Source organism: Chenopodium quinoa, unplaced genomic scaffold, assembly GCF_001683475.1.
Source record: "Chenopodium quinoa cultivar QQ74 unplaced genomic scaffold, ASM168347v1, whole genome shotgun sequence".
In the NCBI taxonomy this organism is placed as follows: Eukaryota; Viridiplantae; Streptophyta; class Magnoliopsida; order Caryophyllales; family Amaranthaceae; genus Chenopodium; species Chenopodium quinoa.
Window position 1 is genome coordinate 1,375,218 of NW_018744582.1, and position 25,384 is coordinate 1,400,601.

Consider the following 25,384-nt stretch of genomic DNA (forward strand, 5'->3'; position numbering starts at 1 on the left):
AAAAGGACCTATTGAATGTGTTTATAAAGCCAATTATCTAGATGGCAAGGTATCAGTAACTTGAATACTAACTCACTGTAAATATGCCTCATAGAATTCAACATGAGTTTAATGCTCATCAATCTGATAGACATACATCCTACTAACATTTTATTTAATAAGGATAAGACATCTTAATATCCTCAAAATGTTGGTCGATTGCTGATGATATGTTGAGTTCTTGTATCATACCAGGTGTCAAGCTTTCTTTTGGGTGCTGTTGTTGAAGTTTGGATAATATTCTTTTACCAATTTTCTTCGGGTGTTAGTGACATCAGCATTATATGATTATGAGTAGTAAAGGAACTAAGTTGGCACATACTGCTAATGGATGTATAAGCTATGTAATAACATGTTTAGATAGGAGTTAATGCATTACTCTATATAAGTGTGACTTTGCACCTACACGAACTAAACTTACAAACATCATTTTTTCTTATAACCCTCTTAAGGTATAGTTTTTGCTCCAAATCTAGCAGCCATTCTCACACATACAGACCTTTCTTTCCAAAGTAATTGATATTCCTCACCCTACATAGTTTATTATATATAGATTCTTAATTGACGTGTTATTAACTTTTCTTATTGTACTCATCTCAAAGTCGTAAATGCTTTTATTGCTACTCTATATGTGTGTGCAGGCTGCCGGTGTTTAATAGGCTTGTGCATATGTTTTCATGAAGACTAAATTCCATATATAAAATTAGAAACACCTAAATTTCCAAAACATAACTAGTTTGCCAGATTTGAACCACTAATAATGTATTTTCACTTGCTAAAACTAGCTAATTCAACTATTGCATAACATTATGAGTGATAATTGTTTGCGTTTTTATGTGACTTTCGAGGTTAGAGAATTGGTATGATGGACTTATTGCATAACATTATGAGTGATAATTGTCATTCTATTTCCTCGAGTTTGCATATTTTGATATTAATTATATTTTACTTGTAGGAAGTTAGCATATACAACGCCATGTCCAGGGCGCAAATATTCGGGTTGTATGTAAAATGCATCGTATGCAATTTTGAATTCTGCAGGTATCTACTTTGCATGTTAAGGCCCTTGTCTATATATGTCAACTGAAAATTTGTCGAACTAGTTCTTTCTTTCTTACGAATTTTGAATGGTAATGTTTTCAGTCTTTGTGGTGGTGATTGTTGGAGTAATAAAGATCCGAAATTTGTAGCCTTAATGAAGTAAGTTTTTGCACTTTCTTAATATGCATACTGCGGTAATGTTTAGCATATGTTATATTGTTTAATATTGTTGTTTTTTTTTTTGGATTATTATGTTAAAGAGTTTTCTAGGAAATTCCTTGTGAGATACAATTATTATTGCAAAGAATGGGAGATTTGTATTCAGGTATTAGACTAAATATTACTCATTTAGGATATTTTATTCAATAATTTTAAAACTGCCATTGAATTTAGATCTCTTTCTTGTAGTATAGAGAATCTGCGCTTGCAAACTTAATGTTGTTTCAAGATATGCTTGTTTGCACGGTAGCTAATAATCATATACTTTGTGATTTTCTCAGCTTCAAGTTTTGTGTGGCATATACAGCCTTTCTCCAAAACAACTTGACTTTCTTGTTGAAGCACTACCACAACTAATATTATGTATGTTCTGGTGGTTTTTCTTAGGTTGTCGATTGTTGGCAACTCTTGAAATGGACGTATGTATATGGATACTTTCTGCCCAACGATGAGCACATCAAGAAGTGCCTCTTTGAGTTTATGCAAAGTATACAAACTTTTGTTAGGATAGATTGTTAATGTTATATTGTTATTCCTGTACAAGTTAAAATTGTTCTTAGTTGCACCCTTATACTTCAGTTACGATGATTTTGTACCACAGAAGATGGATAATCAAAATATTGTTGATTTTACAGTGCTAGAGGTGGATAATACTGAAGTTGAAGAAGATGCTTCACGAATTGCTTTACGAGAAATTGGAGAAGCAGGAGAAAGAAACGATAATGCGGTCCAAAGAATTGCCGAAAATATTGTTTGGCGGACAAAATGATTTAGTTTTAACTTTCAATTGTTTTTTTCTTAGTTTAACTAGTGATAATTTAATTTTGTAATTTTCCTTATAGATAACAATAATGTACAAACTTTGAATTCATATTAATAAAATTCTTATTTTTTTTTTAATAATTTTTAATTTAATGATAAAAATTTTATTTTTATTTGCACTAACGAATTAACAATTAACAGCTAACTAACAATATATGTGTGTGTGTGTGTGTGTGTGTGTGTGTGTGTGTGTGTGTGTGCAGCCGTTGCATTAGGTCTCATTATTATGATATTTATTACAGAGTAATCTAAGACAACCGATAGATGATGCCGTTGCATTAGGTATTGCTCTAATGCGACGGATTATATTGGTCGTTGCATTAGGTCTAAGGCAACACCAGCAGATGCAACGGCCGTTGCATTAGGCCTAACACAACGGTTTTTGGTGTCTAATGCAACAGATTTAGGGGTTGCATTAGATCAAAAATGTAGTAGTGTTTGTACTTTGTTGTTTCATTAGTTTATATTCCATAATGATCGGTCATAAAGATGATACATTCTCATCATTCAAAAAAAAAAAAAAATGCGATATAGAATTTTTTTTAAATATTTCTAGATTAATGGAAGAAATTTATATGTTTTAAGGAAGATGTCCAAATAAAATCCAAACAAGTTTGAAATTAAGAAGTGCTTAAAGAGTTAAATACCATAATATGAATATATGATGCACTTAAAATGAAAATTAATCATCCCTAGACATCAAAAATGAAAATCTTCCTTAAAATATCATCTCTAGGAATCATGATACTTTCATTATGACATAAAGGTGTACCAAGAGTCCAAAAGTCTACATTAAACAGAATTAGCATAATCATAATCACATAAAGTTTATCCTTTTCATTACTACGTATTATTAAAAATAAAAAATAAAAAAAAAATAAAAAAAAATAAAAAATAAATAAATAAATAAATAAAGGTCTAGATTATATAGTTGCAGCATATTTCTCTTTTGACAACATGCATCTCTAATCTCTATACCCCCCACCTAACCATTTTGCACAAAGATGTGGGGATGAAATCTTCGTTCAAATATAAAGGATGCTTAAAATGAAAAGGATGTGAAAGAATTTTTTTTCATGTTTTTAAAATCATGTTACATTTTTCCTTACTTGAATATATGTATATTAGATTATTAGTTCTTTATCATTTTTTAATTTTGAAAAAAGTACTTTCCAATTCATTTCGAAATTAAAAGAAATACATACAAAGCTTAAGAAATTACACATGGTACTATCCTCTTCCGTTTTATTGCACCACAGTGATGTTACATCAGTCAAATAGATTAATTTCTGCTTCAAGTCTACAAGTGGCGAGTTTAGACATTGATTTCTGGTGCAAACGAGTTTAGACATTGATGAGAATACGATTTATTATTAACTCTATACAATAAATTCTTGCCAAAAGTCACACTAGTACTTTGGTTATAACGGCTTTTTTTAGTATCCGTATCAAAAACCTAGAGTGAAAACATGAACAATACACATGGAGAAGGAAGTGTTTTCACTCATGAAAAATCAACAAATAATGAAGTAGAAGATGTCATGAATTCACAAGTTCTTGATTCTTCATTTGATTACAAAGGAAGAATTCCTCTTTGAGCTTCCACTGGCTCATGGAAAGCCTCCTTCTTCATCATAGGAAGTTAATACTAAACCTTCATTACATTCGTACAAATTTGACTATTAACATTTTCAATAAACCATTAGTAATGCAACACAAAAAGTTGTATTTTTATTTTAATACTTTATATATAAAGACAAATCTAATGAAATCCCACATGCTACAATGTATGACTTTCAAGTTTAATAATTACACACTAATTACTACATGCAAATTAAATGTATGCAGTACTTGAGTTTAGTGAGAGGTTGAGTAACTTTGGAATATCAACAAGCTTGATAACATACATGACTAAAGTGATGCACCAAAACCTGAAGACAGCAGCCAACAGTGTGTATACATGGAATGGAGTTACAACAGTCATGCCTTTGTTTGGTGCCTTCCTTGCGGATACTTACACTGGCCCCTATTTCATGATCCTCTTCTCTGCTATCCTCTATGTCCTGGCAAGTCATGAATTCTTTCTCATCCTAAACTCCCTTTTAATTATTTTAACAAAAAAAAAAAAAAAAAAAAAAATTATCTTTAGAATTTTTTTTAAGATGCATACATGTAAAAATTGAGTGATGATTGTGGTAATAACACCTCTAACCTTTCACCGTACCCTGTGATAGGGGTTCGATTCCTACAAAGGATCTTGATTCTCAAAGGATTGTGGAAATTTTAAATTTTATTTTGTACCAATTATCTATCTAAATTATATTTCTCTTCTCTGATGATCCAGTTCTCGAAGGGATAAATTGTAATGATTCACTATTTCTTTCCTCATATGTTCAGGGTTTAGGTCTTTTTACTATGACTCAATTTCTTCCAAGCCTTAAACCTTGCAGCACAACACCAAACTCATGTGATCATGCTAGCAAGGTTCACAAGGTGGTATTCTTCGTAGCGGCCTACCTCGTGGCTCTAGCGACGGGGGGTTATAAACCGTGCCTGGAGAGCTTTGAGGCGGACCAATTCGATGACAATCATTCCAAAGAAAGGAAGCAAAAGATGTCATTTTTCAATTGGTGGAACATTGCACTTTGCAGCGGCCTGTTCATAGGGGTAACTTTGATAGTGTATCTACAAGAGTATGTAAGTTGGGGCATTGGTTACCTCACACTAACCATAACTATGGGAGTCACTGTCTTGGTTTTTGTTCTAGGTAGGCCATATTATCGTTACAGACATGGAAGCCCCTTAACCCCGTTGTTCCACGTCTTAGTTGCTGCTATTGCAAAGAGAAATTTGAACTGTCCTTCAGATTCTTCCTTATTGAATGAGGTTCACAATTCAGAGAAGCCCCAAGGACGGGTTTTAGGTCACACAAATAGGCTCAGGTAACTGCAAAATTCAATAGGTCGATTACAGTCTTGAGAGAAAGCTATCCTAGCCTTTATATTTAAAAAACAATGCAAAGTTCTGAGGAATTTGCATTGTTATTTCTACTTTTCTTACAACTCATTTGTGTAATTTTTCAAATCATATATATCTATTTTAGAGGAGATTAATCACAATGTGCTTAAATGTTATATGTATTGTAGATTTCTTGACAAGGCTGCTATAATCGAGGAACATGAACATAATGGAGCGTCAACAAGGGAAAAACAAAGTCCCTGGAGGCTAGCAACCGTAACACAAGTGGAGGAACTGAAACTCATAATAACTATGGTTCCTATATGGCTAACTTCTTTGATGTTTGGTATAGGGATTGCGCAACTCTCAACTTTCTTCATCAAGCAAGGGAGCGAAATGAATAGGAAAGTTTTCAAACACTTTGAAATTCCAGCGGCTTCTGTGTACGCTCTAACAGCCGTAGCGATGTTTGCCTCGGTAGCCTTCTATGACAAGGTCCTCTTCCCATACTTGAGAGGCGAACCACAGGCAATGAGAGAGGCATCGACATCCTTACAAGAATAGGAATTGGCATGGTTTTAAAGCATAGCAATGATGATCTCAGCCTTGGTTGAGAGGAAAAGGTTAAAGATGTTACTGCAAGGGAAAACAATGAATGTAGTTTGGCTAGCGCCTCAATTCTTACTTGCAGGTATAGGGGACGGATTTTCCCTGGTAGGAATGCAAGAGTTCTTCTATGACCAAGTTCCTGACTCGATGAGGAGTTTAGGGATGGCGTTTTACCTTAGTATTCTTGGTGTTGGAAGCTTCCTTAGTAGCTTTTTAGTCATTATCGTGGATTATGTGACAGGGATGCAAGGTGGGAAGAAGTGGATAGGCAAGGATTTGAAGCATAGTCGTCTTGATTATTTTTACTGGCTCTTGATGACCATAATTGTGTTGAACATGTGTGTTTTTGTGCTTCTGGCTAAGAATTATAGCTACAAAAACGTTCGCAATATTGTGGCTGTAAGTGACTCTTATGATGGTGTGAGCATAGAGAAGAAAGTGGAGTTGGTTACGTATATAATAGATATGTAAGAGAAAATTAACTTACATACACTAAATTTAGCTATCATATCAAATATCATACTCTGCATAAATGAAGAGTTAAATAAATTGAGCAATTATATCAAATATCATACTCTGCATAAATGAAAAGTTAAATATATTTTACAATTCCAATTGACATTCTTAAATTCTTACGACAGCGAACACATAATTACTATAAGTATTACGGAGTTAAACACAGCATATAGAAATTTAAGCAACCTCTACTTACTACTATTCTACCATTTTTTTTCTCTAAAAATTAACAACTAACCATGAAACGTCAAATAAAACAAAATGAAATTGGTAAAAGTGCCTATATGTCACTTTGTTCATTGTCCATCACCGTTTGTAAATGTTTAGAACCTGCAAAACATAACAAGGAAAAAAATCCAAAACAGATTGAAACCCAAAATTCCAAGGTATTCATGTACCCTATGTATTTTTATTTATTTATTTATTTTTTATTTCATTGTAATGGTAATTTACTAAGTTTTAGTACTATGTTTTTTTTTTTATTATTCTTTTTTCAAATTATTAATTAATTGTACTAGGTAATTAGGAAAAGTACTATAATCAAATAAAGGGTATTATATGTTATAAAAAAATAAAAAATAAAATAAATAAATAAAAGGGTATTATATATGTTATTATAATGTTGATTGTTAGGGGTGCGCATGAAATCAAGGCCGGCCCTCAAATTCCGTCGGCTTATTATATGTTGTCGCCACTAACATTGTTAGTTAATAAATTAAGTTTAGCTTAGCTAATTAGGTTTAAAAGTTGCAAACGTCATGTAATGGGATCCTAAATTTTGGGGGGACCCTCTAAATGGTTGTGTATATACCCCCGATTTGGGAGGCCATACCCCTTTAATGGCCTTTATATAATCTGGTTAATTAGTGCCTAATTATTGGTTTAATGTCAATTTGTCATATAATTTGTGTGACCTTCAGGGTGAAATTGAGTTATAGCTCACTAACTAATCATGTTTAATAAAGTTCTGCCAATAATCTTAAACTTATTATAATTGCTACAGCTTTATAAAATGATGTACTACTTTGTAGTATTATTGTTTCATTATCATTAGTAAAAAAAGTTCAATATAAAAAATATTTTGTTGGAATGTCAAGTCAAGCAGCATAATTTGAATCAAATGTATGGGATGTCAAGCAACAAGTATTTTAAACAAAAGGGTAAATAGTCACATGTTAAGGATTTAACTCCTAACCCAAATTATATACAAGTATTGATTAATTTTTTGTGATCCTATATACCAAGAACTGACTATATAATACCCCATGTTTGACTAGCTATCTTATAGTCAAGCTCGGGTGAGCGAGGTGTAGGGCTAGATAAGGGAGAGGGAGCCTCATGCTTCTTTCCATGAAGCTCCAAGGGACTGTCCATTCCTCCCAAGCTGGGCTCCTACATATTCTAAGTCTGATAGACCAACCAAATGATACAGAGTAGATTCTAATGCCGGTTTTACAAACGTCAAAAAATATTTGTGGGAAGTTAATTATATGTTCAACTCTACATGTTAGCTAGTTTGAAGGATCCCTATCCCCTGGAAAATCAAACTGTGAAGAATAAAACTCAAGAACAAAGCCCTATACACGACTTATGATTACATAGATTGGTTACTCTGATCATGCTCAGTTCTGAAATAATTATGCATTTGAACTAGTGTCCAAATTAACCTCATTAGTTGACTGTGTAGCTCGCGAACATACAAAAATAGAAATTCAGAAATTTTACCGACTGGCTTAAGAAAAATGTCAAAATGTATACAATCAGGCCGTAACTGACAAGGCAAAGACAGTTGGAAAAACAGACTTAAATCTACACAAGGGTAACTAGATTACAGAGGGGGTCAGGAAACAAATTATTACACAATCCAAGCCACATAGTGTCAAGAAAAAGGGAGTGACAAGCATGTAACACTAACAGCATACAAAATTGCCAATAGCAGTACAAAGAGAATCTCCAGTATACTGCATACCTGATCTAAAGCTACAAGTTAATCAACAAGCAGGCTGTACAAAACCCATACATAAAATCTACTCGTACCTTTCTTGCCATTCAGGATGATCTCAATATCACCATTTTTGGACACAAACATTCATGGTGTAGTCCAGAAATTATTTGCCTTTACGGCGCTTCTGTGTTCCAGCACAATCGGAACAATACCATTTCCCCTTTGGCTTCTCTTTTAAACTAACACACCCAAAATGGAACCATTCGATCCTGCACTGCAAGAGCAACATAATGGCCTTGATCAGAACATAATTATGAATAAAATGGGGGAAATGATAATTTAAATAAACAACTTACATCAGGATTATCACATGCAACCATCTCGCCATAGCTGACTTGATTACAGAGACAATAAGTGGGTTCATTGGGATCAACTGGTATATCCAAGTCCATGCTTGGTGGATTTGCAGGAGCTGTGGCAGCTGCTGCTGCAGCAGCAAGACGTGTTCTGCAACAACAACAACAAAAGGTTATATTCAATGGTAAAACTTCTCACAAACATTAAAAAAAAATATATGTATAAAATAAAAAAATAAAAAAAAACCCTCACAAAAACAAGCAACAAAACACAAGTGGCTTAGGTGATTAGTGGAAATATTTTTATTTATAAAGGAGGAAAAAAAAAAAAAAAAGACTGTTTCTGAACAATGGTTCAAATAAGGAGCAAGAAAAAAGGTTTGGAAGACCAACTGAAGTGCAAGTGCTGATGTCCAGAAAAACCGGTGATCAATTATCTAAAAAGGTAACTAAAGCAAGATAAATTGAGCATTCACTAAGTGCAAGTAGTATACTTTTTACGTCCCCCTCTTCCACCTTCACTGCTTCTTCCAGTTTTTGTGCTACCATCACCACTTGCATCGGATGAAGCAGGAGCAGATGCAAGCTCTTTCTCTGAGAAAAGCAAGGTCATTTTTGTAAAAACAAGTGAAATAGCTCAGCAGATGCTGCAGTTACCAGATCTACTAAGTGAGAAAAAGAAAAGGTAAAAGTCAGAATACCTCGTCGATTCTCCTCCTCAGATGTCTTCAGATATTGGTCAAGCTGTTGAATGTGTGCATCCACCTTTGTTAACAAATTCAACATCGCACAATAAAGGGAAAAAATTAGTGGGACAAACCAAAAACTTCCAAAAACTATAATGATGGAAAGTTTATAGCATTGATCCTAACATGACTACATATAACACACTTTTTCTATCCTGATTCATGATCTTTTGCGTCAGCTGAAGCGAGCACACGGTGACAGCAATTGGCCCTTTCTCAGATGAATGCATTGTCAACTATTTCTAAAAAAGAGACAAAATGTGAAGCTTTTATGGTACAAGATGTTAGCAGCTTTTAATAACTCTTCGAGATGTAAGATCATGTAAAAGGGGACTGCATGAAAAGAGTATGCCAAAAGAACTAAGTAAGGTAATCAGGAAAGACTTGTTCCTTCTAAAGCTTATTCAAGATACAGGTTTTGATAGTAAACTGTACCCCTCAGTAGTTGACTCCCAATGCAGTGAGGTCCCTTGTATTTTTTTTCCTTAATCTGGAATATATTTTTTTTCTATTTTATTTTTTATTTGGTGGCATGTGCTTCTTCCCCTTCACCCTCCAGCAATCAGTTCATGCATAGTACCTCTACCTTCAAGAATTTCAAATGCTTGAAACAGTTCTCATTGCTTTTAGAAATGCCCAAGAAAGGTCCCAAGATGGATAAATGTCACTGTTGTTATTACCAAATTTTCATTTTCAAAGTATCAAAATGTATTCACTAGTTTCTTTTTTTTTCTTTTTTAAAGTATCATTATGACAGTGAAAGTGCCTGCCCGAATCCAACTGTGATGTGTAGTGTTCCTAGTTGAGATCACTAGTTCTAGAAGCTAGCAAATCCTTTATTTATTTTTTTTTTTTTTTTTGACAGCATGACAATTGAGTTTCCCCTAGGATGAGATTTAAGAAATGGGTCAAACATGATAATGATAAACTGCGCAGCTTCAATCATTTGAAGAAAAGAGGGAAAGTAGATATAAGCCATACCAAATCATATGCCTGGACAGCCAAAGCAACCTTTTCATCAGCAATCCTGACACTGTGCTTCTGCTCATCAAGTGCTTCATCTGAGAATCTGATGCCGGATGACTCTGGTGTAATAGAACCAGATAGCAATCTCTGCTTAATATCTTCTATTTCTTGCTCGCAGCGCTGTTCATTCTGCCGCAGGATGCCTGTCAAGACAATACCAACGGCCATGATGCCCTCACCCAAAAAAAATAGAACGCAGTTCAGGTTGGGAACATTTTCTTGTCTTCTCTAAGGAATGTAGAAAACAAGAGCAGAGACAGATAACTTGAGCAATCGCTATAGTAGGGAGGAGGAAGTAATAATATCAAAGTCTAGAAGCTTGTTTTCTTTGAAGAAATGCCTAAAAATAAGAGCAGAGACAACTAACTGCAGCAGGTAATGAAGAAGGGAAAAGGAAGTAATAAACTCAAAGTCTGAAAGTAAGACTATCAAAACACAGTGACTAACAAACCTTGTAAACTTTTGTCAAGATCGCGTAGCAATGCATATTTCTTCTGTAGGATATTTGGAAGCAACTCAAGATCTGCATAAAGTCAACATAAAACTTTTGTCAACAACTAATATAAACAGATTACACTGTCAACAAGCAACATCGCTAAACAGATGCGAATGCTGGACACGAGTAAGCAATGCACAGACATAATACACCAAATCCACAGAAGCGGGAATCACAACCAGCATCAATAATAATTAGTTTGTAATGAACATTACTGAAATAGATAGCTCATTGAATTGTTTGCAATTCTTGTAGCGTAAATCAAATAAATCATACGTGATGCTGCTCCAACGCCTTTCGACAATGCTCATGGCTTTGATTTTCATTCTTATTTCGCAAATTCCTTTCGAAGAATACTGCTTGGTACTCACTAACCAACACCCTTCACCCCTAGCCCCCCAAATTTCCCAGAATTTATCTAATGCTGCTATGTCCTAATTTTGGGCTACCAGTGAAACTATATTGACTACAATTTCTGACAGTGGTGAGTTCAATGTTCTTTGCAACTACTTCCTTGTGAAAATTTACAGGCTAAGCATCCAAAAAATCAAACGGAACTTAAAAAACCCATCATATAATTGAAAATGTCGGCTTTTATTATTAAAATGCAAAAATCGCCTTCAATTCTATCAATTTCGAGCAAGGGCGAAGAGAATTAGACATAGTTCTGAACAATTTACAACAAATCAACCAGAAATCAAAAATATGTTACGAATTAAGGGATTTACAGGCATTAATTAGACAAATCATAAAAAAAACTAGGGTTTGATACAGGAGATAAAAACGTTTCAATTGAATTAAAGTGCAAAGATCTAAAAACTTACTGGCTTGAAATTCGTCGAGAAAAGACGTCATCGGAAAAATTAGGTTTTTCTTCCCGCCAGGAATAGTAGCTCAGGTATGAGGCTATAGGATCGTATTCTGCAAATTAATCTATGGCGGGTTAATTTCAAGGTTGCTTTTTTTTTTTTTTTTTTTTTTTTCCCTTAACGAGTTACTGCAACCTCACATATAAGTTGGATTTTGACTTATGACCATATGACTATGAATAACTAATAACCGAGCAACGAATTGGCTCGTCAATCAAGGAGTATCGCAAAAGAACAAAGTTGAGTTGGTTCAGTTTTCAACCTTGGATTTGGATCGTATTTTACTGAAGATAGAGTCGGTGTAGCTTTTCCTCGCTTTATTCCCCTGTGGTTTATTTTTGTTTGTATGTATTAGTTTTGTTTTCATTTCCCGAGACTTAGCCTCTCTTATGCATCAAAAAAAAAAAACTATGCAAGGATGTATCTACTATCTTGGCCATGGCGTGTCTGGTGCAGTTTGGCATGACCGGTTTAGTTATAGTTGGATTAAAATGTGTCTATTTTGTTGTGCTTATGTGTCTGTAAACCAAATTTTATTTGAACAATATTATTTTTTGTAAAATCTTTCTTAATTTATTTCTTATGCGTAGCAATTTGCTTGGATTAGTATACAAGTCACTTTTTTCAATATGTTTATGAAATCTGATATGATTTTAGAATGTGTTCAAACTTGATTCTTTGTAGAAATCCTGTGAGATCTTTAGATAAGATGGTACTTGCTAGTGTTGCAACTTCCCTCTAATTAGTTTATAAGAGCTGAACATAATGTTTTTTAAGTGGAAAAAAGATGCTTCCATTGAAAATCCAACATATAGAGTGTTGAGGGGAAAAAAATAAAAAGAATAAGGAAAGAAAAACAAAGTTTGAGGCTTCACAAGTTGATCATTGTGTTTGCACACGGTGTGATTAGCTTCTTCTTACTTACGTCAAAGCTACTTTGAGGTAAGGTGTTCATATAAGAATTTTACTTTTTTAAGAAAAACTTACAAAGAAAACTACATTTTTTTTTTTACTTCACCAGTACTTTGTAATAAATTGACAATTATGTTGGTCAACATCACAATACTGAATACTCTAGAGTACTCCATATGCCAATAAGAAGGACTAAGGAGTACTACATGCAAATATCTAAGCATGATCAACCCGCTAACTAATGTCTGGTTGATCATTGCGGAATTCAAGGCTCTGCCTCGATAAGACCTTTTCCTTACCTATCAATCAAAAATATGTAGTAAATAAAAATTATACGATTTGCATAATTTGGAGTTTAAATAAACCTTAAATTTATTTATATTAGTATAGATTTGGGTTACTACTAAGAAGTGAGAAATGTGAATATTAAATACGAGTCTGCACCCGTTATCAAGATAGAGACCCACTTCATAACTCAATGACTCACAAGTCTAAGGAGCTCCCCCTCACATGTAATGTTTTATGGGGCCATAGTCCATTTTTTTTTCACTCCTCACATAATTAAGTTGGCCCAGTGTACTCATTACTTAAGCCATTAAATGTCTCAAACCGTGGAACTTGGCTTTGATACTATGTTAACTATAGGCGTTAGCCGCACCCATCACACAAAGAGAGTTCACTTCACAAGTCCAATGATGTTTCATCCCAAAACCATATAACAATAACCTAAAAAAATATAGTATTATTGAACTCTATATTTTTTTCTTCAATATGAGACGCTTACATGTAATGTCCGTGAAATTTACTCTTCAAAAAGTAATGTAAGTATTTACTTTAGTGATCGGTGAGTATGTAGTGACTAATGAGTAATGAGCATTGAATTGTCGATATAAACTATGTCAATATATCTCCTTTTGCATGTATATGACTCATTATAACAGCATGCACAAAATTGTCGATATAAACTATGGTATTTTGGCTTAACAAGGCAAAAGAAAAATTTGTAGGGTTACCAAAAAAAATGGGGTTACAAGAATTTCTTCACATGAATGAAGGTGATGGAGAACTTAGCTATTCTCAGAATTCTTTTGTCCAGGTAATATTAAAACCATATGCTATAATTTTAGCTCTAAATTTCATTTATTGAAATCATGAGTATAAATTTTAACCCTCTAATTTATTTATTTATTTATTTATTTTTATATACAAGTATATTTAATTCTATTGATTTGATATAACAGAAGGCAGCGAGTTTAATGGGCCAACCTATGCTAGAGAGAGCAATTCAATCTGTAATTACAGAAGTTAAAAGCCCAAGTAAGGTTATTAAAGTAGCTGATTTGGGCTGTGGAGTTGGCCCAGTACCATTAGCTGTAGTAAAATTGGTGATAGAAAATGTGCAAAGGAAATGCGAGGAATTGAAGTGGAAAGATAACGATGTACCTGAAATTATTGTGTTTTTGAATGATCTTCCTTCAAATGATTTCAGCTTTCTGTTTAAAGAATTGTTAAATACGGAGTTACTCAAGAAAAAAGATGGTGTGCCTTTGTGTTATTTAATGACTACTCCTGGATCCTACTACGGTAGACTTTTTTCCTAAGAATGTTTTGCATTTCGTTCATGCAAATTACACCCTCCACTGGTTGTCCCAGGTATGTTATCTTATTCGGACTTATTGGTCGTGATGATTTTTCAATTATTGAGTAATTTGTCCTTGATCTTTGAATGTACTATATTAGTATATTACTGACATGCTGATTGATGTGTGAAGGCACCATCTGAGCTCTATAGTGGAGAAGGCATACCAACAAACAAGGGCAACATCTACATATCCAAGTCAAGTCCTAAGATTGTTGCAAAAGCTTACATGGCTCAGTTTCAACAAGACTTCACCCAGTTCCTCATTTGTCGATCTGAGGAAGTTTATTCTAATGGTCGTATGCTTTTGACACTCCGAGGTTGGCCAATTTCATCCGATGCAGCGACATGGCAGCCGTGGGAACTCGAAATAATGGCTCAAGCCATCACTAAGCTCGTTTCACAGGTGATTTATTATGCCCTAATTGTATCTTATACGGAGTTGAATATAATTGTAGTATTTGAAGATGTGATAGATTTTACTAGTTTAGTTGGTAAAGTATATCAGTAACCTAAATTTTGTGATCAATGTCTATTTACTAATTACACGTGATCAAAATTAAATATAATTATTGATGCATATATCAGGGTTTGATCAAGGAAGAAAAGCTAGACACCTTCGATATCCCATATTTTGGGCCTAACGAAGATGATATTGAAAGCATAGTGCATAATCAAGGGTCATTTGTTATTGAGAATGTGAATACAATGGCGCAGCATGTTGCACATGAAATAGAGGACAATTGGGAAAGAGCAAAAGTCATAAGCAAATTCGTGAGATCCTTTACTGAATCCTTGATTTCGCGTCATTTTGGAGAAGATGTGTTGGAGCTATTGTATGAGAAATTTACCCAATTCACTTGCGAGCATCTAGCTAAAGGAAAGCTTATTGAGCACCACAGCGTTATCATATTGCTTAAGAAAATTTAGAACATTGAACTTGTTTCATGTGTAACAAGCAATAAAAAGACCAGCCATGCAAAATTATGTACGCTTATGTACAACTTTGTGGAGGAACTCATATGGGACTATATATTTAATAATTAAGGGACTGTTCGATGTTATTGTATGTCAATTAATTTATGTTTATCGTTTTACTTTGTATTAAATAAAAATGTTACTACTATCATATTATGTGATAATATTTTATGTTTTGAAAGCTTATGGCTCAAAAACAAAACCAAAAAAAATTATGTTTTTCAAGAACTAGATGAGAGAATGTTGAAAACCAGCTTATGTCTCGATTTTAAATTATTGCTTATGTATCATTGTATCAACGTATATTTCAAAGTTTTGGATTATTTCAAACCATTATTTTTTTACTTCTTAATATTTTATCTATCTGTTAACAAAAATTTAAAATTAGAATGTAAAAGTCTAAAAGTTAGAAATCCAAAATTGGGCCTAATAAGCAAGGCCCAATATGCATCGGGCTTCCATATTTAAAGGCCGGTAAAATGCAAAATTTCTGGAATATACTAGAATCCTACACTTAGACCACTATCAGCAGTGAGGAAAAAAAAAACCTCTCAATCTCTCTCTACCCACTTTCTCACTCTTCCCATACAATTTCTCTCATCAAATGTTTTTTTCACTACATCAATGAGGAGAAAAAAAAACCTCTCATCACTTTTTCCTCCACTATTTACTATACCCCACCATAATACACATCATCTTTTTATTTTATCTTTATTTTGAAATAATGTTTATACTACATATTTAATTTTCCAATACAATTAAAATATGTGAAAATAATTTATTTTTTAATTACATTTAAAAATAATTTAATAAAAATGTATAATTTAATAACAATTTATAAGTTTTATATTTACTTTTCAATTACGTTTAAAAATAATATAATAAAAATTTATAATTTTTATATTTATTTTTCAATTACGTTTCAATTATAACTTAATAAGATTGTTTTTTATTTGTCAATTACGTTTTAAGTATAATTAATAATTTTTATTTATTTTTCAATTACGTTTTATTTATAATTTAACATTTGAATTAGTAGCACATTTTTGTAATGAACACATTAAATAGTCACATGGGAACTTCAATAACGGTAATACAAACACATGGGATGTTAAATAACGGTACAAGTACGAACTAGATAAAAGTGGTTCTACTAAAATAAAATACAAACACGAGTATTAAAACATAAATAACGATACGGTTACAAATAACAAACTAAAAAATTATTTATTCAACCGCATTATGACGAAAGTTCTGCCATATGTGCTCCACTAAATCTTGTTTCAGAGATGAATGAATTTCTCTATCACGAAGGGAAATCCTTCTCTCCAAATACGTGTTGAAATCAATGTTGGGTGGTCGCCCGACATTGAATTCAAATGGCTCGTTGTTAAACACCGTGGCACTTGTGCTCGGGTCTGCCCGCCTCACCGTACGTTGTGGTCGATCTTCTTCGTAGTATCGTCTCAAAACATCTGCACGTGCGTAGTTGTGTCGTTCATCCTCGACGATCATGTTGTGCATTATTATACAGGCTTTCATAATATCACAGAGAATATCTTCGTCGTATGCAAGTGCTGGTTGTCGTAGTATAGCGAACCTAGCTTGTAAAACTCCGAAAGCCCGTTCGACGTCTTTCCGAACTGCTGCTTGTTGATCAGCAAACAACTTGTCTTTTCTAACATGAGGATGTGTTATACCCTGTATAAAAGTTGGCCATCTCGGGTAAATCCCATCGGCCAAGTAGTAGCCCAACTCATATTGATGTCCATTAACCGTAAAATTTATGGGTGGTGCATGACCTTGTAAAACATCATCAAATACCGGTGAACGGTAAAGGACATTCAAATCGTTACATGACCCAGGCATTCCAAAGAACGCATGCCAAATCCATAGATCTTGATCAGCAACAGCTTCAAGAATGAGAGTTGCACTCTTGCTACGACCAGCATATTGTGCCTTCCAAGCAGTAGGACAATTCTTCCACTCCCAATGCATGCAGTCTATACTACCAATCATCCCTGGAAAACCACGCAGATCATTTTGATGAAGGATTCTCCTTAAATCTTCATCTGTAGGTTTTCGTAGATATTCACTTTCAAATTGTGAAATAACCCCTTGACAGAAATGTTGCAATGCCTGCCTAGAGGTTGTTTGGCCGAGACGTAAATATTCATCCACAGCGTCTGCGGCTACGCCATACGCTAACATTCTTATTGCAGCGGTGCATTTCTGCAACGGTGATAAACCAAGCTTCCCAGCTGCTTTTCGACGTTGCTGGAAGAATTGATCCCCCTCAACCACTTTGCTCATAATGCGGCAGAACAATGACCGTTGCATACGGAATCTACGTCGGAATTGGTTGTCGTTATACACTGGATTATTCGCGAAATAATCGTTGTATAGTTGCACATGCCCTTTTTCTCTTTCCCTATCCCTTTTGGGCTCCGTTGATAGTTCAGTTTCATTATTTAGTGGAGGTTCTTGTGGTTGGTCTGGAGGAAGTAATCTATGAGGTAGGTGATTTGCTACATACTCATCAACTAAGCAATCAAATTCATGATTTTTGGAGAAATCATCAGAAGAGGAGCTTGAGGTGGAAGAAATGAAAGACATTTTTATTTTGGTTAGGTAGTTGGTGTGTTTGGGATTGTTTCCGTTTATAATAACACAGGTATATATAGAAAATGTGAAAGTCATTATTGGATGGTAGTGGTAAGTTTGCATGTGAGTTAAAGTGGAATTGAAATTGCATGTGACTCGAGGTGACAATTCAATGCATTATTTTAGCATGTGATTGTGCAGTGTTATTGATGTTTGAGCAGAGGTGACAATTCAGTGCATTACTTTAGCATGTGATTGTGCAGTGTTATTGATGTTTGAGCAGAGGTGACATGTGACGCGTGTCAGATTGTATCTTTATCAGATATCAGCTTTATCAATTTCAAATTACTAAGAAAACATGTGAATTAACTGAATATTAATAATAAATTTAACATTACATAAACATAAATTTAACATAAACTAAATAAACACTAGTACATTAAATTAACTGAATAAAACATAAAGTTAACATTAACTAAATAAAACATAAGCCAAATCTCCAAGTCACACGTGCCTTTTACCATATAGCATTGCACGTAATTCCTCCTTGTAGGCCTCTTCATCGGGAGTTAGATCAGTACCCTTTGAAAGTAGATCTTGCAGCATTTCATAGTTCAGCCTTCTCTCTTGTATGTCAACTTGTTTTTGTTGAATTTCGACTTGTTTTTGTTTCCTCCTCTCCCTTTCCATGTCAAAATCCAACTTCTTCAACCGTATTTGTGCCTCTGTTTCCCTACAGGCATTATTCTGCTTCATTTGCTCACCAATGGTTGAAGAATCAGAAGCCACTTCTTTTCCCTTATTACGCTTGGCCTTTGCCTTTTTAACACCATCGGGTCGAGGAAGACCTCCAGAACAGAAACCCGTGGATGGTGTATCACCTTCCTCTACGGTTCTACATCGCTTATCACTGCCACTACTATCATCTTCGACGGCATCACCTACAGCTAATCTTTCCTCTCTTGACAACGCCCACCTAAGTTTTGTCCTCCACTTTGGGTCATTTTTAACCATTTCCCAACCATGGTGACAATTAAAATTATGTTGAGTAGGCTTGGAGGAAGCATAGAATAACTTACTGGCGTTATTAATTCGATCTGCTTCGTTGTAGCCACTTCCTGTAACCCTTCCTGCTTCGTCATAGCAGCTACTCCATTGTATTAAATCAGCTGCCATCCTTCTCCAACGACTTTCCAAACTCCTCAAAGGTCTTGGTGGTAGAATGTGAGGTTTCTCAGCCTGCGCTTCATCATATGCCGCTGAAATTTTTCTCCAAAGCACAGATGCTTTTTGGTTTGTACCAACAATTGCATCTTCACTGAATTGCAGATACAAACCAATAAGAGTTTCATCCTCCGCAACAGACCACATTCGACTCCCTTTTGTAAGTGGTTGGTTTTGATTGACAGACACTCTTGGAGGAGGTGGAGGGTATTGTGGAGTATCTGGAACACTTTCTTCCATTTCATCTTCATATTGAGAATTGCTCCCTTGATAAACAGGAGGTGAATGTGGTGGTGGAAATTGAGGAGGTGTTTGTTGTGGTGGAAATTGAGGAGGTGTTTGTTGCGGTGGATATTGAGTAGCTATTCGTTGAAGGAAGGTTTGAAATCGAGGGTTAGTGACAAAATCATCACCCAAATCAGAAAAATAATTAGAAAAATCTGGTTTGTTAGGATCCATTAGCAAAATAATAATAATAATAATGATGATGATAATAATAATAATAATAATGATAATAATAATAATAATAACAATAACAATAATAATAATAATAATAATAATAATAATAATAATAATAATAATAACAACAACAACAATAATAATACTACTACTTTTTTTTGACAATATAATAATACGATTTTTTTCAAGGATTAATAATTTTAACAGAAATAATAATAATAATAATAATAATAATAATAATAATAATTATAAGAATACCAATAAAACTACCACTTTTTTAAATTAACACTACTACTACTACTACTACTAGTAATAATAATAATAATTATAATAATAATAAAAATAATAATAATAATACTAAATAATAACTGAGGTTTTTTTTTTTTTTTTTTACGAATAATAATAATAATAAAAATGATGAAAATAACTCAAAGAAATTGGGAAAAGAAGGAAATTTGTAGTATTTATAGGTTTTTTGAAAGTATATCAAAATATATCAAAATGCATGTCTATTTATAGAGAAAAAAAAATCTATCCGTTGGTGAATTTTGTTTTTTTTTTATAATTACAACGGTTATATTTAACTTACAAAAATATAACCGTTGTAATAAAAGCAAAAAAAATCTGATTGGTTGGAAGGATAAAGCCTGACGCGTGTCGCATCCCCATTGGCTGGGTCTGACGCGCGTCAGGCCAGCTGCCCCCTATTTTTTTTCCCCTTTTTGCCCCTCAAAACGGCGTCGTTTCGCCCTTCTTTAAGGCAAAACGACGTCGTTTTGCAAGCCAGAAGGGAAAAAAAAAAGCGAACACGCGTGTACGAGTGGGGCCCACTTGTTACTGTTCACGAGTATTTCCCCTCAACTCTTGTGCGTTTTCCATAGCTCTCAACGGTGAGGGTTTTTTCCCTCACTAACGTAATGCTTGGGTATTTTTTTTACACCCTTATTTTTACTCGTGAGGGCTTTTCTCCTCACTGCTGTGAGTGCTCTTATCTCCATTACTCTGTATTCTTCTTTCACCTCTGTTTTTTCCCGCCATCATTAAGAAACCGCAATTACTAAGAATGTTCTAGATACTTCCATTATCGCCCTCACTTTCTATAAATTCCCATTCTCATGTTTCCCTTATCATAAAAAACAAGTTCATAAATCTCCTTACAAATCGAAACAATCAATCCCACATAAAATCAAACACTTATACAAAACCAAAATCAAATAAAAATGTCGCTGATTCCAAGCTTTTTCGGAAACCGACGAAGCAATGTCTTCGACCCATTCTCTCTTGATTTATTTGACCCTTTCCATGATTTTCCCTTGAACAATAACACCTCTCGATCACTCACCTCCACCGGTGGCGACACCGATACCGCTGCATTTGTGAACACCCGAATTGACTGGAAAGAGACTCCGGAGGCCCATGTATTCAAGGCGTATTTATCCGGCTTGAAGAAGGAGGAGGTCAAGGTTCAGGTGGAAGATGGGAAGGTGGTCCAGATCAGCGGAGAGAGAAACAGGGAACAAGAGGAGAAGAATGACAAGTGGCACCGTGTCAAGATGGAGGAGATCAAGGCCAACATGGAGAATGGTGTTCTTACTGTTACTGTTCCTAAAGTTGAGGAGAAGAAGCCTCAAGTTAAGTCAATTCGCATCTCTGCTGCTTAAATGGGTTCAATCATGATTATTATAATATAAATCATATAAAATTAGTGTTTAATTATGTAATCTTCTTCCATAGTTTCATTTGTATGTTATTCCGTAATTATAATAAATGTGTTTAACTATCGTAGTCATTTGCATATTTGTACTATTTGTATTTGTGTAAGGGACACCAAGTAAATTAAGTAATCAATTTTAAAGAAAATTTATTGTTAAATCTTTTTGTATAGTTGTGTCAATTGTGTGTGCATAACCCAATGTGCCAAGCTTAATTGCTTAAAAGGCTTAGAATGTACATTGGTTTTTGGGCCGACCCATATTATTGTACTTTGGTTACCAAATCGATCCATGAGGCTGAAGGCATATCCATTACAGTTGCGGTTTTGATATGTCATACGACTATAGGAGTACGAGTATTGACAAGTAAACTCCTTATTATACTTTCTCTATTTTTTTAATTACAATGTTAGGATTGTTCAAAACAAAAAAAAAAAAATTACAATGTTAGGAGTTTTATGCTTATTTTATAACATCAATATCATTAATTATATTTTAATAAAAGCAAAACCTTGCAAAGTACAAACATGGTTATTCAATGTTAAAGCCAAATAATGTTAATTACTTAAATACCCCTACTTGCTCACTTTAAAATACATACACAACCCTTTGCCCTTGGTTAGAAACTTATATTTTTTCTCATAAAAAAAAGGTGTGTTTTGCAATGGAGATAAAATAAATTCCTTGCATGAAGGAAGGTGACGGTGAATTCAGCTATGCTCGCAACTCTATAGTCCAAGTATCATCTTTTTTTCATCTTTTTTTATTTTTTTTTTAATGCAAAGTAATGTAAAATAATTTCAAAGTTGTGGTCTTGTGTGAAATTTCAAGTAGTTTCATTGGTCCAAGGTTGCTCTTTCAAGTCTATGGTGTTGAAAAGAACTTAACCTTTTTTATTTTATTTTATTTTGAAAAGAACTTAACCTTGGGAAATAAAAACAAGCAAATTGTTTTGGATGCGCACAAATTATTTTTTAATTGTGTTATCTAATTCAATAAATATATGGATGAAAAAAAGATTTCAAAATAAATCTTACGTGTATATCTTTATTAATGTTCAATGCACAATATCACATTAGATGTAATTCTTGTAGTATATAGAAAAAATATGAATCAGGAATATCATGTTGACAGGTACACTATTTTGTAAATTATTTTAGAGGGCTGAGTAGTAATTATCGTCTATACATATATAGTTCCTAAAATAGTGCTCTCAACTTTTTATTTATTTATTTATTTATTTTTTTGACAAGAAACTTTTTATTCTTAGATTAACTTCAGTGTTTTGTCATGGGTGCTCCTGGCTCGTTCTTCAATCGGATCTTCCCTCGAGATGGCTTGCATTTGGTTCACTCCAATTATGCCGTCCATTGGATCTCTCAGGTTCGTTTCCATAACACGTTCGTTATTTTAAATTCTCATCACTACCCAAACGTCTTAAACTATGAGTCTATTCTTCAAAATTTGCCATATAGATAATATAGGTTATTATGCTTAGAGATCTATCAATCACCACTGTTTGTTTTTTTTTTGAGGAAATATCAATCACCACTGTTTTGTCAAACATTACAATGAAGTATTAGAAATTTGTAAATGCATTAAAAGTTATGCTGTATTAGCCAGCATTAACTAAAGAATAAAACAAGGCAAATTGAGTTAATTAAACGTTAAATGTAAGTATGGTTAGTCAACCAACTATTAAGTGACTTTGGAGGATTAACTAACATTGCACAAGAAATTGTGAATTCAACTTCAAAACATATTAGAGCATAAACTTGTATATTCAATTTCAACATTATATAAAATTGAGTCTTCTTAGCTATAGTTTTGTTTGGTTTGGTACTTTGATAAAGAACATGTTAAAAGGACAGCAAAATTTATGTACAGAGTATTCTTTTTTTCTTTTCAATATGCTACTAAGAGTGAGGACATTCCAAAGAGCAAATTTGAACTAAAAAATATAACTAGATGAACCTAAATGGTCACTTTGTAATAGTGGTAAATGATTCAACCTGTTTACACTATATTAAAATGATGATTTGTATTTATAAATTTGGTTGGGCCAAGTCATCTTTGGTGCATTGTGTTGATTCATGTGAAGGTACCATCAAGTATTTACGATGAAGTAGGGAGCTCGATGAACAAAGGCAATATCACCGTGTCTGAGGCTAGTCCCCCGAGTGTAGTGAAAGCTTTTCGTGCTCAATTTCAACAAGATCTTAGGTTGTTTCTCAAGTGTCGTTCCAATGAAGTTGTAACCAATGGGCACATGATACTAGCAGTTCTTGGAACCTCATCTATGGAACCTCGTCTACATTGGTCGACCAAAGTCCTCTCTCAAGCCATAACTAATCTAGTTTCCAAGGTAACATAACTCTATGTCAAAGTAATAACTGCAATTTGCACTGACAATATTTTATACTTTTGTCAAAATTAATGATCTCAATGCCTCCTATGTGTGATATATGTGCACATTTGTGTATTGCAATTATTATTCTTTTATCCACAAATGTAACCAAAAATCACTATCGTACGTTAAACTAGAAATTGACATTACATACTCGTGTTAATCTATTGCATTGTGTTTATACTAGGGACTAATCACGAAAGAGAAAGCACACTCGTTTGCAATGCCATTACATTTTCCCTCAAAAGAAGAAGTCCAGAAAATTGTTATTGAAGAAGGATCATTTACAATTGAAAAAATAGAGACAATTGTTGAGGACGCTGCAAGCGAAGTTAAGGATGTAGAAGTTAGGGCTGAAGCCATATCCAAAGCTATAAGGGCTGGCAATGAAGTCTTGGTTTCACATCACTTTGGAGATCAAGTATGGTTTGATTTGTACCCTGAGCTTAAACAAGCTATTTTGCTGCACTTGAAAAATGAACCAGTTGAAATGTTCAACATCATTTTCATGCTTAAAAAAATTGTTTGATTACAAATTGATTAGATTCTCAATATTTTTTTCTAATAATACTCCATTTTTGAGGTATCAATACTATCTATTTTGTAACATAGACCTACAAATTTCGAGATAACCTAATACCCCTTTGATTGGTGTGTCCAGTATTGGATAGTAAACTCAAGATGTAAAAGGTTTAACAAGGTAACAATTTTAAAATCAAACCAATTTTATTTCTTCATTATATTGATAGCTCCTTACAAACAACCGATGTACACATTTATTTGAAAAGACTGTAAGAAAACACACAATTAAAAGAAGATTATATAACTAAACACTCATCATCGCATCACAATAATCTTGATTAAGCCCCCATTTAAGCAGCAGAGATGTCAATAGACTTAACTTGAGGTTTCTTAACCTCCATTTTGGGAACAGTGACAGTAAGAACACCATTCTCCATGTTAGCCTTGATCTCCTCCATCTTCGCATCCTCCGGCAGCCTGAACCTCCTTAAGAACTTTCCAGAACTCCGCTCGACACGGTGCCACTTGTCATTCTTCTCCTCTTGCTCCTTGTTTCTCTCTCCACTGATCTGGAGCACTTTCCCGTCTTCCACCTCAACCTTCACCTCTTCCTTCTTAACACCAGGAAGATCGGCTTTGAACACGTGCGCCTCGGGTGTCTCCTTCCAGTCAATTCGAGCGTTGGCGAAAGCAGCGGTTTCGCGGTCGGTGGTGAGAGACTGGAAGGGTTCCCAGACATTGAGGGAAAAGGGATCGGCGATGCTGCTGCGTCGGTTTCCGAAGAAGCTTGGAATTAGCGACATTGTAATATCAATTGATTTGTGTAATTACTAGAAAATAATTTGAATATTTGATTTAGAGTATTGAGAATTTATGAGAATTCTTGAATGCTGCAAATTTCTGTGTTTTGTTGATGATAGAGAAGAGAAAGTGATATTTATAGATGATGGTATGAAGTGTCTGGAAATTACTTTGAATTAATCGGATCATTCTAACAGCTTCTAGTATGGAGGAAAAGTGGAAAACAGAGGTAAGGTTAAGAAGAACAGAGAAATTTGTAGGATATTCTTGTACTTTCCAGACTTTCAGTTATTTGCCGCGCTTAATCTTTGGGCCTTATTTATTTAATAGTGTGTCGGCCCATTGATGAGCAAGATGTGAAAATAATGTGAAATAACCCCAGTTCTCATGTAACGGGAACTTTTTGTAAAACGGTCTATCTAACATGATTAGTCAAGTGATAACCTTTGGTCAATTAATATTACTCCATAATGCTTAATATAAA

General features: G+C 34.1%; 6 protein-coding genes and 2 pseudogenes across 7 annotated transcripts; 4 read left to right on the forward strand and 4 right to left on the reverse strand.

The window, feature by feature from the left end:
* The first annotated feature begins 3,931 nt into the window (after nucleotides 1-3,931).
* On the forward strand, nucleotides 3,932-6,202 carry LOC110699243 (annotated as a pseudogene).
* Nucleotides 6,203-6,245: 43 nt separating this feature from the next.
* LOC110699244 (PHD finger protein ING1-like) lies at nucleotides 6,246-11,986 on the reverse strand. Of its 2 annotated transcripts, XR_002506884.1 has the most exons (8): nucleotides 11,598-11,986; nucleotides 10,729-10,800; nucleotides 10,233-10,420; nucleotides 9,207-9,270; nucleotides 9,000-9,099; nucleotides 8,506-8,656; nucleotides 8,242-8,423; nucleotides 6,246-6,534 (listed from the first exon to the last, which is right to left on the reverse strand). XR_002506884.1 is itself a non-coding variant. In XM_021876736.1 (7 exons), exons 1-7 carry the CDS (start codon nucleotides 11,626-11,628, stop codon nucleotides 8,313-8,315), a joined length of 717 nt encoding a protein of 238 aa, XP_021732428.1. In that variant the 5' UTR covers nucleotides 11,629-11,986; the 3' UTR covers nucleotides 7,902-8,312. The 2 variants fall into 2 exon arrangements, 1 of the variants encoding a protein (XP_021732428.1); XM_021876736.1 differs by lacking the exon at nucleotides 6,246-6,534 and having other exon boundaries at nucleotides 7,902-8,423.
* A 1,471-nt stretch (nucleotides 11,987-13,457) lies between these two features.
* Nucleotides 13,458-15,387, forward strand: LOC110699449 (annotated as a pseudogene).
* A 1,011-nt stretch (nucleotides 15,388-16,398) lies between these two features.
* LOC110699412 (putative nuclease HARBI1) lies at nucleotides 16,399-17,787 on the reverse strand. The gene has a single exon (XM_021876928.1). The coding sequence runs from the start codon at nucleotides 17,785-17,787 to the stop codon at nucleotides 16,399-16,401; it is 1,389 nt and encodes a 462-aa protein (XP_021732620.1).
* Nucleotides 17,788-18,279: 492 nt separating this feature from the next.
* On the reverse strand, nucleotides 18,280-19,458 carry LOC110699413 (glutathione S-transferase T3-like). Its single transcript, XM_021876929.1, has one exon. The coding sequence runs from the start codon at nucleotides 19,456-19,458 to the stop codon at nucleotides 18,280-18,282; it is 1,179 nt and encodes a 392-aa protein (XP_021732621.1).
* An 803-nt stretch (nucleotides 19,459-20,261) lies between these two features.
* LOC110699450 (18.0 kDa class I heat shock protein-like) lies at nucleotides 20,262-21,357 on the forward strand. The gene has a single exon (XM_021876957.1). The coding sequence runs from the start codon at nucleotides 20,679-20,681 to the stop codon at nucleotides 21,117-21,119; it is 441 nt and encodes a 146-aa protein (XP_021732649.1). The 5' UTR covers nucleotides 20,262-20,678; the 3' UTR covers nucleotides 21,120-21,357.
* A 1,871-nt stretch (nucleotides 21,358-23,228) lies between these two features.
* LOC110699246 (caffeine synthase 1-like) lies at nucleotides 23,229-24,226 on the forward strand. Its single transcript, XM_021876737.1, has 2 exons — nucleotides 23,229-23,535; nucleotides 23,765-24,226. Exons 1-2 carry the CDS (start codon nucleotides 23,308-23,310, stop codon nucleotides 24,104-24,106), a joined length of 570 nt encoding a protein of 189 aa, XP_021732429.1. The 5' UTR covers nucleotides 23,229-23,307; the 3' UTR covers nucleotides 24,107-24,226.
* A 52-nt stretch (nucleotides 24,227-24,278) lies between these two features.
* Nucleotides 24,279-25,244, reverse strand: LOC110699247 (17.8 kDa class I heat shock protein-like). The gene has a single exon (XM_021876738.1). It carries the CDS (start codon nucleotides 24,900-24,902, stop codon nucleotides 24,450-24,452), a length of 453 nt encoding a protein of 150 aa, XP_021732430.1. The 5' UTR covers nucleotides 24,903-25,244; the 3' UTR covers nucleotides 24,279-24,449.
* Between the last annotated feature and the right edge of the window lie 140 nt (nucleotides 25,245-25,384).